This window comes from Lupinus angustifolius, chromosome LG20 (assembly GCF_001865875.1).
Source record: "Lupinus angustifolius cultivar Tanjil chromosome LG20, LupAngTanjil_v1.0, whole genome shotgun sequence".
In the NCBI taxonomy this organism is placed as follows: domain Eukaryota; kingdom Viridiplantae; phylum Streptophyta; class Magnoliopsida; order Fabales; family Fabaceae; genus Lupinus; species Lupinus angustifolius.
In genome coordinates, this window is record NC_032028.1 from 5401925 (window position 1) to 5421282 (window position 19358).

At 32.4% G+C, this 19358-nt stretch overlaps 1 protein-coding gene across 1 annotated transcript; it reads left to right on the plus strand.

Moving 5' to 3' along the window:
- On the plus strand, positions 15284-19322 carry LOC109335735 (kinesin-like protein KIN-14U). The gene is made up of 10 exons (XM_019571892.1): positions 15284-15828; positions 15914-15997; positions 16076-16237; positions 16324-16430; positions 16697-16881; positions 16968-17132; positions 17226-17444; positions 17914-17951; positions 18235-18362; positions 18444-19322. The coding sequence occupies exons 1-10, from the start codon at positions 15648-15650 to the stop codon at positions 19020-19022; spliced, it is 1848 nt and encodes a 615-aa protein (XP_019427437.1). The 5' UTR covers positions 15284-15647; the 3' UTR covers positions 19023-19322.

Here is a 19358-nt window from a genome sequence, read left to right on the forward strand (position 1 = left end):
ACTACTTCATTATCCATAATGAGTATGCACACCAACCGAGGTTAGCCGATTCAATCTTTTAATCATTATTTTATATGATCAGCCCAACCTAAGACATCTCTCAAAGGAATGCTTCATTTGAGACCCGATCTTATGTCAACACGTAAATAGAGGAATAACATCCCTACCACTATGAACCATCGCTGAATCACCCTGGACGGCCACATGGCCAAGCCTCTTACGGTCAGACGACCTCGTTGCATGGTATCATGTAATCCTTTTTTGGGCATCTCCCTAATCACGACAGCACAGTCGGAAACATTGCCCTAAATAGGCGCAAGAACAAAGGTACTTGTATAAGTTTGTCAATTTTGGGCCTCAGGCTCAATCATCTGAGTCATGGGCTTTCCCAAGTGTAAATACACTTCACACCCAAGCTAAGGCTATTGCCTAAGCAATCAAACAATCAGAAACAATCAAAAATATTATATGTCTCTCGCTCAAGCGATGAATTCATCAAAACAGACTCAATTCTCTTCCTGATTCTCGCCCAAGCGAGGGACTGTCACTCAAGTGACAAATCCATAAAAAATTGGTCAACATACCTGTCTGGTCCGTGCCCGGGCGAAATACGGTCGCTCAGGCGCCAAAAACGGCCCCTCTGGCCCTCGCCTTTAACAAAGCAATTCCTTACTTTTATTACTTTCAAGAATTTCATATAGTTATTTACCTTTACAACTTCTTGATGGCAAACATGCCATTAGGCTCTCGAATATATGAGAGTTATCGTTTAGACGACTTAAAAAGAAGTCAAGTCTGTATGGAGCCCTCTCGCTCAAGCGAGGGCACATCCATTTTTGAGGCATTTGTGGCTTAAGCGAGAGCTGTCTCACTTAAGCGAGAAAACAATCAGTTCTCTTGGTGCCTATTTTAGCTCAAGCGAGAGCTGTCTCACCCCGAGCTAAAACACTTGTTTTCTCTAGACACTTCTCACTCAAGCGAGAGCTGTCTTGCTCAAGCGAGAAGAGCCTGAATATCATTTTAATTTCTTTTCTCAAGGAAAATATTTCTCATTTATATCACATATTTTTAAACCTTGAATTTAACAATTATCACATACATATCATTCCCATAATAATCATTCAAACATTATAATTCAAAAGTAAACATGACATTTGCATATATAAACATAACATAAATTGGTATAAGAAATATTGTTGTACTTAATCCAAACAAACATGCAATTGATTAAGTACAAGCTTTCTTAATACCCAAGGCAAGATAGGACTAAACAGTTGCCTTGGTGCATTAAAATCGGCTTGTTATGGGACATGTACTCTTGGTTATTTCCGAATAGTATATTGGGAGGATATTGGTGAAAGGATGAATGAAACAAGCATAACATTCATACATTGAGATTTTGGACTTTGATCCTCATAATATGAGATTATAACATCATTCATCATTGTGCATTTTTATATGTGATGTATATATTGTGTTTATTATGCGTGTCTATCTGTATGTGATATTCTGTGTAATTTCATGTCATCAATGAGTAATATTCATTAGATGTTTTACTTCCTTTTCTTTCTGTTTGTCTTCTATTCACGTTTTGTTCAGATGAATCATTCTGCCAGGATTCTGAGTTACCGTTTTTCGATGCCCCAGGAGGGGGCAAGGAGGATTGAGGGAAATTGTTATACCTACATGTGCCCTTGTGCTTTTTGATTAGTGTACCTGTGTAGGGTATTTATTTTGCGAGTAGTTTTATTTGGGCGACGATTAGGATTTCGCCTTGTACTTTGTACCAACATTTCATGATATTCTAATGAAGTATGATTCAAAATTATATTGAGTTATATTTTTATTACCTTTAGGTAATGATGTTTTTGATTTTCGGCATTGTATATTACTTAAAGTCATGTTCCGAAAATGAAACGAATATAAGGAAATAAATCTTATATGATATCATTATTATAAAAAATACCTATTTTTGAGCAAGATTTTTTAGAGTAATTTTCGGGACGTTACACCATCCCCACGATAAAACAACCCATATATCAGTTATCAAATTCTTACTGCACTATAAGAACTGATCTCGAATACACCCACCACAATATGACTATCAGTGCTAATTCTCGAAGTTCCCACAATACGACTAACAGTGTCAATTCTTGAAATACCCACAATATGGCTACTCATGCCAATTCTCTAAATACCCACAATATGGCTGCCTGTGCCAATTCTCTAAATACCCACAATATGGCTACCTGTGCCAATTCTCTAAATACCCACAATATGGCTACCTGTGTCAATTCTCTTCCCACAATACTGACTACTAGTGTCAGTTCTCGAAATGCCCACAATTTGGCTACCTGTGCCAATTCTTTTACCTCAATACTGACTACCAGTGTCTGTTCTCGAAATTCCCACAATATTACTAACAATGTTAATTCTCGAAATACCCACAATATGGCTACCCGTGCCAATTCTCTTCCCATGATATTGACTACCAGTGTCAGTTCTCGAAATGCCCACAATTTGATTACCCGTGCCAATTCTTTTCCCTCAATACTGACTATTAGTGTCAGTTTTCAAAATTCTCACAATTTGGATGCATGTGCCAATTCTTAGTGCCACAGAAAGAAATGGGGAAAAGTTTGCCGGAAATGCATCAGCGGAAAATATGTGGGAGAAAGAAAAAGTTGAATGAAAACATATTCAACTTGGGGCAAGTTATAATGAGGGGAGAATGTCTCTATTTATAACATGAAATTTTTTCCATGTTCCTCATCTCTCCAATGTGGGACTTGAGACTTATTTTTTTTCCAAAACTTTTCTATGTGAGACTTGGAAGTTTTTTAGATTTCACACCTAAAAGTTCTCACTAATGGTTTTCAACAAACCATGTTCCAACAATCCGCCACTTGAAACTAAAAAACGATTTTCGAGAATATTTGTGGTCTCAATAAGATTGTGCATAAACAAAGGTGTCATGCGACTTGAACCACACACAACCTTTTCAAAGTCTTGAACTCTATCTCCGGCATCAAACCACGTACAACCTTTTCAAATATGTATTCTAAAAGTCTGTGCGTTAAAGGTCATGCACGTCTATCCCAGTATAGTGAACGCTCTAGAAACATATGCCCCAAAATTTCATAGGAAGCGGTCCCCACTTCCACATTCACATAGGTGAGTCTATCAAGAGTACTCATGTAGCGTATGTACTCCACTCCAATTGGAGTATAGATCTCATTAAGAGTTTAACTCATCCTTACATATGTTGCAGGAATCATGCTTCTCATAATTTTATAGCATGTTCATTCTCATATCACTTCACAACTTATTATTACCCATTGAACCTATTTCTTGGGATCTCTAGTCAGTTAGGCTGGGTTACCATCATGAGGGATTCTCGTTTTAAGGGCAATAGTCATATACTCTTAGAAGTATTATAGACCTTCTCTCTAGCTAGTCTTTTCGTCAAAGGATCTGCTAAGTTATTCTTAGTGCGTACATGATCCACTCTAATAGCTTCTGTAAAGAGTAACTCTCTAATGGTGTTGTGCTTACGACAAATTTGTTGTTTCTTACCGTCATAAAAGTGGTTCTCAATTTTTGTAATAGTCGCGATACTATCACTATGGATCAACACAACTGGTATCAATTTTCCTATAGGGGAATCTTTGCAAGCAAATTTCTCAACTAGCTTGCTTCTTCATTAGCTGTTGCTAATGCTAACATCTCAACTTCCACAGTGGATTGAGCTAACATAGTCTGTTTCTTGTTCGACTCTAAATATTTCATCTCATCATTTATGGCTTATCGCCACCAATCAACATCCAAAGAAATCAAAACTTCTTGGAAAGTTGATGGATTATCCTCTAATATATAGACCATATAATCATGTCTATACTCTCTAACAATTATCGCTCTCTTACTTATTCTAGGTTTTATTTCAAACCTTTCATTTTCCATCATTATCTCTAATCACAAGTATGTGACTAGTTGATGTGCCTCCACTATTCCTCAATTTAAAAATTCCTTTTCTGTTCATTGAAGCCAACATCGTTAGACTCAATGATCACTTTTGCGTTAAGGTCATAAAACCTGTATGTCTTGCTATTTACAGCATACCCAATGAATATACATTCATGGGCTATGTGAGTTTAACTCTCTATGGTCATACCATCAGAAATGATTTCATGAGCAATTTTATGTATCTCATAGGACTGAGACTCTACTGATTTATTATCAGTCATTTGATATTTGAAGTAGTGGTAACATCATATATATTTTTTATATTAACTTCCTCAATATCATATTGGCAGACATATATGAGTTGTAGTAATTATAGAGATCCTATGACAACTCATTCAGAATGAAATTCATAAAAGTAATCATTTTTATTCTAGAGAGCTATATTAATAGCTAGTTTATCCTTCTTCTTTTTTCCAACTTTCTTCAGCATCATTAAGACATTGATTTTCAAAATGTGTGTAACTTTTCTAATAATGAGAAAAAATTTCATCTTATGTTGCTAACGTTTGAAATTTGTCCCATCAAACCGAAATGGTTTGTTCAGTTCATAATTGTTTAGTCCAGTAATATTACCTACGAATGTCATTGCAGTAGAAACGTCTTAAAATTGTTGTTACCATAACTTGCAACAATTATAAATGGCACGAAATAATACTTACTGACTGAGTCACGACCAGGTCACTCTCTTTAAGACGTTTCGTGACACTGCCCAAAATGTGCAAGCAGACTATCAACCACGCCGTCCCCAGGATAAAACAGCCCAGATCTTTGTTATCGAATTCTTACTGCACTGTAAGAAGAACTGATCTCGAATACATCCACCACAATATGACTACCAGTGCCAATTCTCGAAGTTCCCACAATATGGCTAATAGTGTCAATTCTCAAAATACTCACAATATGGCTACTCGTGCCAATTCTTTAAATACCCATAGTATGGCTACCCGTGCCAATTCCCTAAATACCCACAATATGGCTACCCGTGTCAATTCTTTTCCCACGATACTGACTATCAATGTTAGTTCTCGAAATGCCCACAATTTGGCTACCCGTGCTAATTCTTTTCCCTCAATACTGACTACCAGTGTCTGTTCTCGAAATTTCCACAATATGACTAACAATGCTAATTCTTGAAATACCCACAATATGGCTACTCGTGCCAATTCTCTTTCCACGATACTGACTACCAGTATCAGTTCTCGAAAAGCCCATAATTTGGCTGCATTTGCCAATTCTAGTGCCTTGGAAAGAAATGGGGAGAAGTTTGTCAGAAATGCATCGGCGGAAAATATGAGAGAGAAAGAAAAAGTTGAATGAAAACGCATTCAACTTGGGGCAAGTTATAATGAGGGGAGAAGGAAGATGATATGTTCTTATTTTCTAACCATGTTCCAACATGTGTTGTGTAAATGAGAATAAAATTGGAGATTTTAGTAAGATAGGGACACATAGACATAATATAACATGTAGATATGCTCTAAGGAAGATGATTATTAGAAGAACAAATCTACAAAATAATGAAATCAATCATACTACATATACAAAATAAACAAATCAAAGAAAAATAAGAATATACATACATAATAAACAAAAAATCAATTCAAAGATATAGAAAATAAGAACATGTCTAAAAATAAACAAATGAATGAAAAAATCAATAAAATTGAACTTTAGACAACATATTTATAAAATAAGAACAAATCTACAATGATAAAGATTGAGTAGAGGGATACATAAGCCATCATATTAAGTTAATGAATGAAAAAATCAATAAAAATGTACTTTAAACGACATTTATAAAACAAGAGCAAATCTACAATGGTGAAGATTGAGTAGCGGGATACAGAAGTCATCATATTAGGTTTAAACAAAATGAAGATTGACGAATGAAAGATTGGATTGTAGACATGAGAGAGAATAAGAGAGAAATATGAAACGAAATGGGGAGAAGAAGATGAAGATATGAAATGATAATAGAGAGAGAAGTAATTCACACGTGAAAAGGGATTAATCCCCTTTATTGTGAGATGTAATTTCTTCATAGAATAAAAAACAAATGTGCATATTAATCATTAGAATTAAAATGTGCAATGTACAAAAAGAGAAGATACAATGTTGAAAGGTACATATGATTAACATAGACATGTTTTGGAGGGAAAATTTAGATTGAGTTGTGAGATGTAATTTCTTCATAAAATAAAAAACAAATGGACACATTAATCATTAGAATTAAAATATGCAATGTACAAAAAAGGGAAGATATAATGTTGAAAGGTACATATGATTAACATAGACATGTTTTGGAGGGAAAATTTTGATTGAGAGATTGACACATGTCATGAGGAACTTGAGAGATTAACACATGTCATGAGAGATTTTTTTTTGTTATATAGATAATAGGTAATAGATTTCAATATTATTTTTTAAATTAACAAAATTTTATTTCTCCTTATATTCCACTACTTTGGATTCTACTGGAGAAGAGCTCAACTTGTAATAGATTGCCAAGAGAACAAACTACAAAGACTCTCATAACCAGGACGTACTTGTGTTTAGGATATGTTCCAAGTTGAGAAACTGGTGAGAAGCACAGTCTCATTTTTTCATTGGTGAAACATGTGGTTGTAATAGGGGTGAGCATGACCTGACCCTACCACTCACCAGATAAGGCTCGATCAAGATCGGATCTGAATAGGGTCGGGTCTAGGACCGGGTTAGGGTTCAAAAAATAGATCCGATCAATATTTGGGGTCAGGTGGGGACCAAACATGATCAAACCTGTTCGTCCCATGATCACTCACTCATCATGTTTGCATGTGTTTCTATTAATGTGTATAGAGTAATGATACCCTTTTAGTCGAAAGTATCATTTATTCTTTAATTTTTTCATAATATATACATGATTGATAATATATATACATATATTATTTTATATGTGAAACTACACATTCATACTAATAACTAATATTCAGAAGTCTTTATACAAAATGAGTATGTATTATATTTACTTGAGTTTAAGATTAAATCGGGTTTAAAATTTAATCGAGTCTAGGATCAAATCGGGTTTAAAGGCGGACTAGGTCACTACTTATAGTCGGGTTAGCTTTGGGTCTAGGTTCGAGTCCGAGTTCAAAAAAGTGATCCAACCAATATTTAGGATCGAGTAAAAACAAGCCTTAACCTTTCTTAATCCAACCCATGATCACCCCTAGGTTGTAATATCATTGGTAAATTGTAAGTGAATCTTTTATTTTGTTTTACACCTTTATTTTACTCCAATTATTATATACTTTATTCTTTATTTTTTTATAATATTAATATTCATGCTCTCAAATCATAATTTACCACATCCCTACTTTCCTATTTCCCTGCAACATCGGAATGTTGAATATTAACAGGGGACTTTCTAGTATACGGTTAAATAATTAACCCATATATGTGCTCGATTCCAACTCGTTTGAAACATAGTGGCTACTGCGAGTTCCTGTCCATTGCTAAATGCCAATAATAAAAAAATTAACAATCAGCAATAGATAACAATAACTATCACTAACTAACAGTGGTGCATTCCATAGTTAATAATTCCAGTTTAAAATCTTTATATGGAGTGGGCTGCATGTATGAAATGACGCCATGAATATATAAATGAACATATAAACCACAAAACGGTATGATTAACCACAAATAAAGGAACAAAACGGTATAATTAACCATGAATACATTTCTCAGAGTGCAAATTCAACATATAAACCACAAAGCAACTCAAGGCACAAAACTGAATACAGTCAACTCCAAGTGAAGGGTAAGCAGAAAAGGCCTCAAATAGAGGGTAGCTGAGAAGAGAAACTTAGCACAAGACATTAATATCCACTTTTTTGGTACATTCATCAAATATATAATTTAACAAATGAAAGTATTTTTTTAAACTAAAAAGTAAATACAACAACACATGAGTGAAAATACACTTTGAGAAGAAAATTTCCAAGGCTAGGTATTTAATGCACAACTCATATGTACAATGTTTTCTCTAGCATCTCTAAATTTACTACCTACTTCATGGAACCAGTATGATACCGCAATAATTCTCAACAGAGTCAATTAGAAAACCTGACCTGCCATACAACATTCATGACTGTCATATCCAGTGAAAGGATGCACACAGGAAGATACTATTGCAAATTTACGGGTAACATCATTGTGATAGTGTGAAATCTATCCATGTGGGTTTGTAGAATGCGCTAAATTTGGTGACCAATGAGTTTAGAATTTGCAAATCTGCTGGAATGCACCGATCAAAGCACCCGGCGGAAGAATCTATGGTGGTAAGTATTTTACACAAGAAAACCTGCAAGTATTAGTAACAATTTCGTTAGCAAACCTTGTCGTGACACCATGAATCAAAGAAGAAATATTGAGCATGACTGGAAGTGGGTAAATTTATATGTAATCCATTGAAAGCCTCTAAAAGTTATTTTTTGTACCAATAATATCAATGTCTAGTGGCAATTTAGGAATCTCCATTAATGGAGAGTCCTTAGTCGAAATTGGCCATTGCAGTTATGAGGAATGCAGCTTATTGTTAAAATATGGTAAAGGGCCATGAAAAGAAATCTTGATGAATCAATGAGTGTATAAAAGAAAGCTTAAAGAAAGAAAAAATGAGAAATAAAGATCGATAATATTCTCATTAAATGAATTGAATTGATTGAATAAGAAGTGATCCAACATGACTTATTTATACAAGAGAAAGGAATGAAAAGAAAGTTTTTAAAACAAGTAACTAACATAAATCTAACTTGCTAATTCCTAACTTTCTAACCAACTATCATCTTCCAAAATAATCTATCATATATCTTTAATATCCCCTCAAGCTGGTGAGTGAAATTTTTTACTCTTCAGCTTAGAATTAATTTGAAATTTGATTTGAAGTAATAACAACGCTTAACCACCCATGACAGAAGCTATATCATCAAAAGCTTAACCATCCATAACAGAAACTATATCTCTGCTTAACCACTATGGACAGAAGCTACCCATCCAATGCTTAACCATCCATGACAAAAGTTATATCCGAACTTAACCATCATGGACAGAAGCGAACCAACCATTGATGATGAAAGAGAGAGAACGGATCAGAATCTTGATCCTAATGAGATGCTTCAATGATGAATAAGAAAGAGAGGTAAATGATGAAGAATAAGAAAATGATTTAATCTTGTATATGATAAATGTTGAATCTTGGAATGATGAAGCCATAATCGGAAGCATTTCCTTGTAAAGACCTCCTTGAACATAAGCAACCAGATCTCGGGTGAAGATTAGTGATGGACTTGTACATTTGAAAGAAGAAGAACAGAGCATTAGTGGTACAGTTTGAGAGAATAATGAGTATTCTTGATGGTCTTCTTGATGGTTTTGAGGAGCCAACAACGGTGATTAAAGAGGATGAAAAAGAAGTTGCATCACTTCAACAAGGTAGTCCACCTACACCCCTTGATTTACGCTATGATCATCACCATCCTTAGCCATAATGCAAGATTCTCCACTTTGATGATTGATGCATGATGATGATTCTTTCTTGAATCTTGGAACGATAAAAGCATAAGCAGAAGCGATCGAATAATTACGTTCTAATACCATGTTAAAATGTGGTAAAGAGTCATGAAAAGAAAGCTTCTTGAGGAATTAAGAAGTATACAAAAGAAAGCTTAAAGAAGCTCAAAGAAAGAAGAATGAGAAACAAAGATTGATAATATTATCATTAAATGAATTGAATTGATTGAATAAGAAGTGAGCCAATATGACTTATTTATACAAGAGAAAAAAATGAAAAGAAAGCTTTTAAAGCAAGTAACTAACATAAACCTAATTTGCTAATTCATAACTTTCTAACTAACTATCATCTTCCAAAATAATCTATCATATATCTTTAATACTTATAAAACTGACAACACTGACAACACTGCTTTATTTCCCTATCCATCTATTCATTCACAAGGGACAAAATCAAAAGAGGAAAGGATACTAACATTTATTAAACTGCTAATAGATATAAGATCATCATAATTATCATAATTATTAAGTGTTATGTTTTGATTTTTAATTGGGTTGAATAATATGTAATGTTGAATAGTGCAGTTTAAGAAATGTATACTTTTCGATTTTGATTAATTTATGCAATTGTATAGGTAAGGCCCTCAAGCCTACTCTACCTATTATTTAAGATCAACAAGACTTAATATTTCATATTCTTTTCATAAATATATATACTTATGTACACTTTAATTTAGGAGACATTATACCGCAATAAGTTAGGCTACCCAAGTTACTAATGCTAGATAGGCCCTAGTGAATAAAACGAACACAATAACCGAAATACCGTGGTATTCTATTGATGTTCAATCTCTGTGTCAAATTTATGGCCTCATTGTTCAATTCGCAATAAAACACATTTTTCTTTTAAATTTAAAGTCTGATATCTATATATTATAAAGATTTATACATATTCAATACATTATATATTATTTATATTTAAAAGTAAATAATAATTAAATATGATGATATATTAATCTTGTAAAAAAGACCTACACTAAAAATATTTATATTGTTAGCATAACAAGTTTCCTATTTCTTTTTAAAGTTATATAATCGAGGAGAACTATAACATGTACTTGAATATAATATATATGCATTGTTATTATAAATGTTTATATAAAATTAATATATTATAAATTATCCATTTGTATTATTTTTTTAAAAGTCAATAATAATTAAATATTAATTATGAATAATTTAATGACATTATATGATTTTTTGTAATTTTATGGGAAGAGTAATTTTTATCTAACGCTATTGTAATAATGTGTTATACCAAATGATGGACCTATGCACTGTTTAGTGGGGCATGTGCGCCACAAAGACTTAGAAAAGTTAATCATATATCATAGGAACTTTTACCATAAATAAAACAAGTTGAAACAAGTAACCATATATCCTCTTTAAGTTTGTGTACAAACTTGATCCCTATCAAGAAACTTTCAATATTAGTGTATTTTCTAATATGCCTCATTATTATTTTTACCTCCACATTACTACTTGTGTTTGTGAAATTATTTCCTCTTTAGTTAGTTTCTTGGGGTTTGGTCGTTGTTCATTAAAAAATGTATTTTAATAATTAAATAACTCAAGTATTCCTATAATCCTATTATTATTACGTTAAAATGGCATCTCAAGTAAGGAAGGACATAGAAAGCAATTAACAAGATTTGCAGTCTGCAACTATCAGGTTAATTGATAAAACCAATAATAACTACAAAAAGAAACATAAACAGATAAGCCTAGTAACTAACAAAATGCATTAAATAATGCTGTAGCATGGAATCATGAAACAGCGTGGTTGATTATTTATATGTAAGAAAAGTGCACAACTTGTAGCCTTCATCTGGTTGTAAGGGAGAAAGAGAAAAGGAAGTAAAGATGTGAGAAGTTCCCTCCTTTGGCCGAGAAGAAAATAAGAGATGATAGAAATAAAAAGTATATATGATCTACCAAAATTCTTTCTCTCTAAGTTCAATGAAAAAATGAGTAGAGAATAATAATAATTTTGCATGTCAAAAATATCTTTCATTTTTTTATTTTTTCTACTTTTGGTCAGTGGCGGATCTTGACCATAATTTTAGAGGGGGCAGCATTATGATTTATACATAAATAACATATGAAATCATTAGAATATATATAATTTTTTAATGTAAAAATGAGTTATTCTTTCATGTTTAAATTCCCAAGAAACATGACAAAAATATAACATAACAAATCTATGAAGAAATTCCAAATATTCCTAAGCACAAATAAGTTCATTATCTCTTATAAACATTATATGTATTTTAAACTCAGAAGAATCGAGCATAAAGTTAGTTTTTCAATCCTTTCAAATAGAGAATCAAAATAATGTATGCTTGAGATTGAAACAAATAATTTTTTAAGAGAAAAATATATAAAGATAGAAATAACGAAATTAAGAATATCATACATAGCAATGGAATAACCCAACTAAAATTAATTAATAAAAAATAGTTCACTAACAAAGAATAACAACATCCATGAATAAAATTCGATGCAAGAAACAAACAAATCATAAGTAATCATGTCATGACTTCATAGGCATATGATTATGTGTCATGAAAAAAACAATTGAAGAAAACTGATTTATAAAGAGCAAATATGACATTCTTAAGGTGAAAAAATAAATAGGTTTGAGTTGGAGAGTTATATAAAGCTATATTAGGGGAGGGAAATATGTCATGTGATACTAAAGAGAGTGAAACTTCATAAATAATGAGAGTTTTGAAGAGAATATTGAATTTTTCTTGTCCAATAAGTCGTGTAAAAGTATTATTCTTTGACAGAATAATATATGCACTAATAATGTATGAATTTTATACTTTTTCACTTCATCACCTACCATTCATATCCAATCTTTATTAACTTTTAAAAAAATTAATTTAAATGAATGATGGTTGATGTAGTGAATGTGTATAAATTTTTGCACTAATAATACATAAATATTACACTCTTATCCTTAAGTTTTGTTGTTAAATTTTAAAATTTACCAAAAACAATATCTCTATAATATTTTTTTTGAAATATTTGAGGGGGGCAACTGCCCCCACCTGTCCTAGAGAAGATCCGCCCCTGCTTTTGGTACATAAGTCTATTTTAAATATAAAAATAATATTAATTAGAAAATTAATTGAAATTATAATAAAACATTTAATAAATTTTATAATCTAAAATTAAAGCCTTTATTTTTTTATTAATAATAAAAAATTCATCTCATTTCTTTAGTTTAGGGATATTATTGTCATTTGAAGCATAATATCATATCTATCTTTTCACTTTCTATTCAATCAAATAAAAGAACAAGAGATGAAAATATATATTTCTCTTCCTTTTCTTTCATTATTTTCTTATACCAAACCTTACAAAAATTACTTTATTTCTCATATTTCTCTTTCTCCATACTCTCTTACTCATACAATTCTATCTTCTTATTTTCTTCATACTTCTCTCTTCTTATTTCCACAAACAACACCATATTTTAACTCTTTTGTCATTTTTATATTTTAAAATTTAGATCTATATTTATATTTTATTTTTGAATAATAACATTATTTATTATTTATCTTTTTGCATCAAATATTTACTTATTTTTAATTTAGTTTTCAACATAAATTAGATGGTAAATTTTCAGTCAAATTATATCAAATTTTAATCATTTAACGGTTTATTAAACCTTATACATAGCTGTAAACATAAAAAATGGAACAAAAATAGAATAATGTAAGAAAAATAGTGTGTTTCAATATTTATTTATTTATACTACATGGTGATAATAAATCAAATTTAATATTTATACAATATTTGAACGTGATCACATTTTTAGTCATCTTTATATATTATTTTTATTTAATAAGTAACATGTGAAAGATAAATGATATGCTGAAAGAATATTAATCTTTAATAACTTTTCACCAATAATAAAAAATCTATACCAAATATATCTAATTTTTTTAAGAAGACTTTGAAAATTAAAAAATATCTCAGTTATAGAAGTACATAAAATGAAGAATAATGCTTAGTGATATTATTTAATGTATATAGCTTAGATAAATTATGATGAGACATCAGAAATTATCTGGAATGAAACAATAACAGAAAAAGCAAGCACATTGCTACTTCTCGTGTAGTCAAAGTTTTACTGAAAAGCACTACTGACAGTGACAGACACTAGCATTGTGGTTGTGTAATGTAAGTATACTAAAAGGAGCATGTCATGCGCTTTAATTTCAAGCCTGCCACTCCGCTCCTAAAGAGTTAAAAGGTTACCCTTTACAGTTCAAGTTCAAACTTCAACGAGCTGAACCAACCAACAATATTCTGACACACCTTCCTCAACTATTAAATAATAATATTAAGTGAACATAAAATCATAATTTATTAATATGTGCAATTTACCTAAATATATCTCATAAACGATGACCAATTTGATGAAGCTGGTTATAGGGGACACCAAAATTTAGTTCATAAGTTTTTTAATAGATAAATTAAAAGGTTAAATATAATCAACTAAGAAGACCTGAGAATATTATATAACATTTTATTGTTTATCTCTTGATCTATGGAGATAAGAAAGAGAATGTACAAATAAAGTGTCATGTACTCATTTTCTTAAAACTGTAGCAATGTCATTTTTCACTTTTAACCATTGAAAGAAATTTATCCTCTGCCAGTGTACCCTCTTTTTTCTTTCCCCGAAATTGCAAGGGTGTTTGAAAATCAGTGCCTAGTTTGAGTATTTGGATTCCTTTATTTGGTTTTAATATACTAAAGTCTACGATGGGCAATTTGATCTAAGTTCATCACGTTGTCTGCCCATAGTTATTGGCGACAATCTATCCATTAATTGAAAATATTTTTTCATTCACCAACTCTTTTTCTAATGGACAATACGTGCTGCACATGACATTATGAATTTATGATATTATATATTAAGTATTGTATTTTAATTTTTTATTAGACTTAAATGTTATGTAGTCTTAAATTGTATGTTATTTTAATGTGTAATTTAAAAAAATATTACAATGACATAAGATTATTTCCCTTCTATTTAATTTTATACAATTCTTATTATTTTAATTTTTAAAAATTTATAATAGTCGATCAGTAAGCCTACCCTACCCATATTTAAAGCGATCATTATATATTTAATTGTGTGAAGTCTTACTAAATCATCAGATAGACCCAAAAAGTTGAATTTGATTATTGAGAGTGACAATTATTGGAAGAGATACACACCCTAAAATAAATTAGTTACTTATTGATAAGGCGAGATAATATCATTAATTATACCAAAAACAATAGTTAAGTATTAAGTTAGTTTGAGAGTTGAATTTTGGAGAGTAAGAAAGGGAAAGAGAAGACTTGTGAGCCATGAAAACACTTGTAAGATTGCTCTCAAACCTTCCATTTCCCTTCCTACCCCTCCAAAATCCAACTCTGAGAGTGACCATTAAAGTTTAATATATGTGTAACAATGTCAAATTCTTGTATAGCATATGTAAATTATATTAATTCATAGGAAATGGTGGATTAAATGCGTAAAAAACTTTACTATTCAGTTGTGGATAGATATAAGACTCTTTTTCTTATATAAAAAAAACAGAAAAACTTTGTCCACATTAATTATAGCTTCATCATAACGCATAAGAAGTCTTTATTTATTCCTAGTGCTTAGTTTTTGTTTGGTGTCTTTCATGTCTCCATGTTGAGCTGTTCCATCTAGAAACTTCAGTTACAGTACTTGTATTGCTTCACTTTTTGGTTTTCCTCTACCCCTTTTGTTTCCAATCCCTTCTTGATCCTTGTTTTCCTCTTCACTCAGTTAGTTTATTAGACTTTATTCAATACTGTGGAAGTGATCACTTTTATTTCATTTCAGTCCATCCCATATTTGATTACAATTATAGAGAGTTGTATAATATAAGGTTTTATTTGGTTCAGGTACACATAACAAATCTACCATACTATTATACTAGGTGACTGTGCTTTATGTTTTTATAGTGAAAATGCTCACTTCTACAGCAGAAATGCCATCAGAAAATGAAAGTGAGGTTTTGAAATCATCATTGGAATCAAGCCCAGATTCCATTGATGGATACCCACCAGTTTCAACCGTTTACACTGATGTGGGTGTGGTGCCAGAGCAAGAAAAGAAGGAGCTTCAGCATTTGATTTCTAACTTAGAAAGTATGAATAAATAAAGTCAAACACTTTTAATCTGCTTATAGTTTTGAATCTGTGAAATAAATGTTTCTACTTTTTTCCTGTGTAGGAGAAATGGAGCAGCTAAAGCTGAAACAAAAGATGTTGTATGAGAAACGTAGAGAAGCATTGAATAAAATATTTGACATCAAAGGTAACAAGCATATGGACTTAAAATAATAGTTTTTGGTTATGTTTTTTGTGGGCTGCAATTTTACATTTTGATATGCAGGCAGTATTAGAGTATTTTGTAGAATTCGACCAATTGTGTTAGCGGATAAGAGAAGAATTTCTGAACCAGTTTCAGCTGGATCAGAGAGGGTTCGGGTTAAGTTTGGAGGAACAAGGAAAGATTTTGAGTTTGATAAGGTTTTTACTCAAGAAGTGAGCCAAGGTTAGTATTAAATGTTAGTTGTGTTTCCCGACTTTTATTATTGAAGCTCCAAGTTTTAATCATGGGAGGGGTTTGAATCTCTGCAGAAAGTGTTTTTGTTGAGATCGAGCCAATTCTTAGATCCGCGATAGATGGGCACAATGTTTGTGTTTTTGCTTATGGTCAAACTGGCACTGGCAAGACATTCACAATGGTTAGTTAAAATTATCTTTCTATATGTGTTCTAGAAATGTTTTGGTACAATGTTTTTAGACTGAGAAAATATTTGATTGATGTGAATATGGATGACTATAGAGATATCACATATTTTAAGATAAGACTAAAGAAACTATGTAAATGTGAGTTGTCTTAAATGCTGTATAAATTTGTTAGTACAATACTTATACAAGTATCAGAATGGTTTGTGCTCATGCGCCAATTGCTCATACTAATGGATTGTCTCCTGCAACAACTCTTTAGGATGGAACGGATGAGCATCCTGGAATTATTCCGCGTGCACTTGAACAACTCTTTCATCAAGCCTCTTTGCATTGTTCATCTTCTTTTACATTTTCAATGAGCATGTTGGAGGTTTACATGGGCAATATCAGGGATCTCTTGGCTCCAAGACCAAATGGTAGAGCATATGAACCTATCACAAAATGGTATAACCTTTTCTTGTGACCGTTAAAGTTAATTTCCATAGGTTAATCTTTCTGAAACTCTGGTTCGCTCACTCCTACTCGTACAGCAATCTCAACATCCAAACAGATCCTAAGGGATTGATTGAAATTGAGGGGCTAACGGAAGTGCAAATTTCAGATTATGCTAAAGCCAAATGGTGGTACAACAAAGGTAAACGGTTCAGATCAACATCATGGACTAATGTCAATGAGGCATCAAGCAGGTCACACTGGTGCGTTATATAGGTCTTCTTAGATACTCCAAACTATTTCCATGAGTTTCTCAGCTTGATAGTTACGTTATCTGTTTAGCTTCATATATCTAGCTTGACGAGGATAAACATTTTTCGACGTGGGGATGCTATGGAAAGGAAAAGCCAATTGAGTAGATTGTGGATGGTTGATCTTGGAGGCAGTGAACGGTTGCTTAAAACTGGAGCCAAAGGACTAACACTCGATGAAGGCCGAGCCATTAATCTTTCTCTTTCAGCTTTAGCAGATGTCATCGCAGCTTTGAAGAGGAAGAGGTGTCATGTGCCTTACAGGCAAGTACTCTACTGGTGTTGATTTAGCATGTTTAATTATATCATTCTACCTGCCAAATGTGATTTTTGCTTAAAATAACTAATTACTGCAGAGATGAGCCCTTCTTTCTACCATCCTAATTGTAGTTTCTTTCTAGACAGTCAAAGCATCATATAATTGATGTGTTAGGATATAAGGATAATTAGAACAGTTGGTAGTTCGTGCGAGTTAGTTAGTTAGTTAGTTAATACGTAGTAGAGAGGGTATAAATCAGAGGTGATAATAGTAGAGAGTAGAGACATTCATTTCAGAAATTTAGAATTGTGAAAATTGAGCAATTGGCTATTTGTAAGAGGAGAAATCCTTTGTGAAGGGTACCTTGGAGGATAGTTCTTTCTCCTATTCTCAACCATTCAATAAAAATCATACTTTTCCTTCTAAAATTCTCAGGTTCCTAACATAATGTTCTTAATGCTACTTTGTTTGCAGAAATAGCAAGCTGACTCAAATACTGAAAGACTCTCTTGGTAAGATGTGACTACTTTATTTTCTTATTGTACACAGTACACACAGACACAGTCAACATTTGTTCACAAAATAGTGAGAAGTCTACACAACTATAAATTCATAGAAATTGAATAGTTGACTTTGCTGAATAATTAATACTAGAGTAATAACAGTGAGAAACAATCATATTTCTTTGTTAAGGTGTCAACATCTGTATAAACTGAGAACATGAAAATGTGATCTAGATAGTTCATGATTTGCCACACATTTCTTCAATCCTTATGATAAAATCAAATGCTTCAGGTGATGGATCAAAGGTCTTGATGCTGGTGCATATAAGACCTTCCGAAGAAGATGTTTGTGAGACAATTTGTTCGTTGAACTTCGCAAAAAGGGCGAGAGCAATAGAGTCGAGTAAAGAAATAGCAGTGGTAAACTTACTAAAATTTGTAGTGAAGCAGGTTCATGAGTAGAAACTGTTTGAAGATTGCTAACTCATATATGTACTGTAGGATTTGAAGAAGCAAAAGGAAAAGAAGATTATGGAGCTTGAAGAAGACATTAAGGAAGCCGAAAAACAACTGCAGAATACCAGGGGCCAGATACAGAATATTGAGTTCAAGTTAAGTGAGAGTAAAAATGAGGGCTCTATTAGTCCCAAAGATGATGTCAAGGAGATCATTGAAACTCCTAAAGCATCTAAGAAGTCTATTAAAAGAAATTTCTCCGGTTCATCAGTACCTCGATTCATGAATCCGACCGTTGCTAGTCGCCAAAGGCAGAGTACTGCAGGTCGAGACAGTATTGGTGGGAGATCAAAAGATTTAAGATCAGTTGTCGCCCTAAGTTCAATACAGCTTTCATGTTCTCAATCATTAAGTTATTCAGATATCCGCATTAAAGGGTTGCTGCGAAGTTCAAATGGAAAATCTAGACATGCTGAGACAAATACTGTTCTCGCTGAGACGCCTAAAGGCATTGAATTGGAATCAAAAACTTCAAATCCTCGAAGCAAGATGGTTACATCGTCGGATCCAAATTTGAGAGTTAAATTGTGCCGTCATAGAAGAAGGATGTCTAACCTGATCTAACGGCTAAAAGGCAACTTGATTGCAGAACTTTTAATGTTGTGAAGTTGCATGTCGAACTCCTTTCGGTTTTAAATGTTGTCTATGACAAATTTAGTGGTGTGTTTTGTTGGGATGTTAGTGGTTGGGATATATTGAATAGTTGTTTTAACATGAAATTTCTTGTTTTTGTGGGTTGTTGGGGTCCTATTAGACATCTCCTTATGTGATGGTATAATTTTGTGGCCAGTAACTTCTAGTGAAGTTTGTCATGACTCTTGGGCTTTTATATGAACATAACTGCTTTTAAGCCTTGACTATGAATTGATGAAGCAACTGGGAATGAGGAAAACTCTTGTT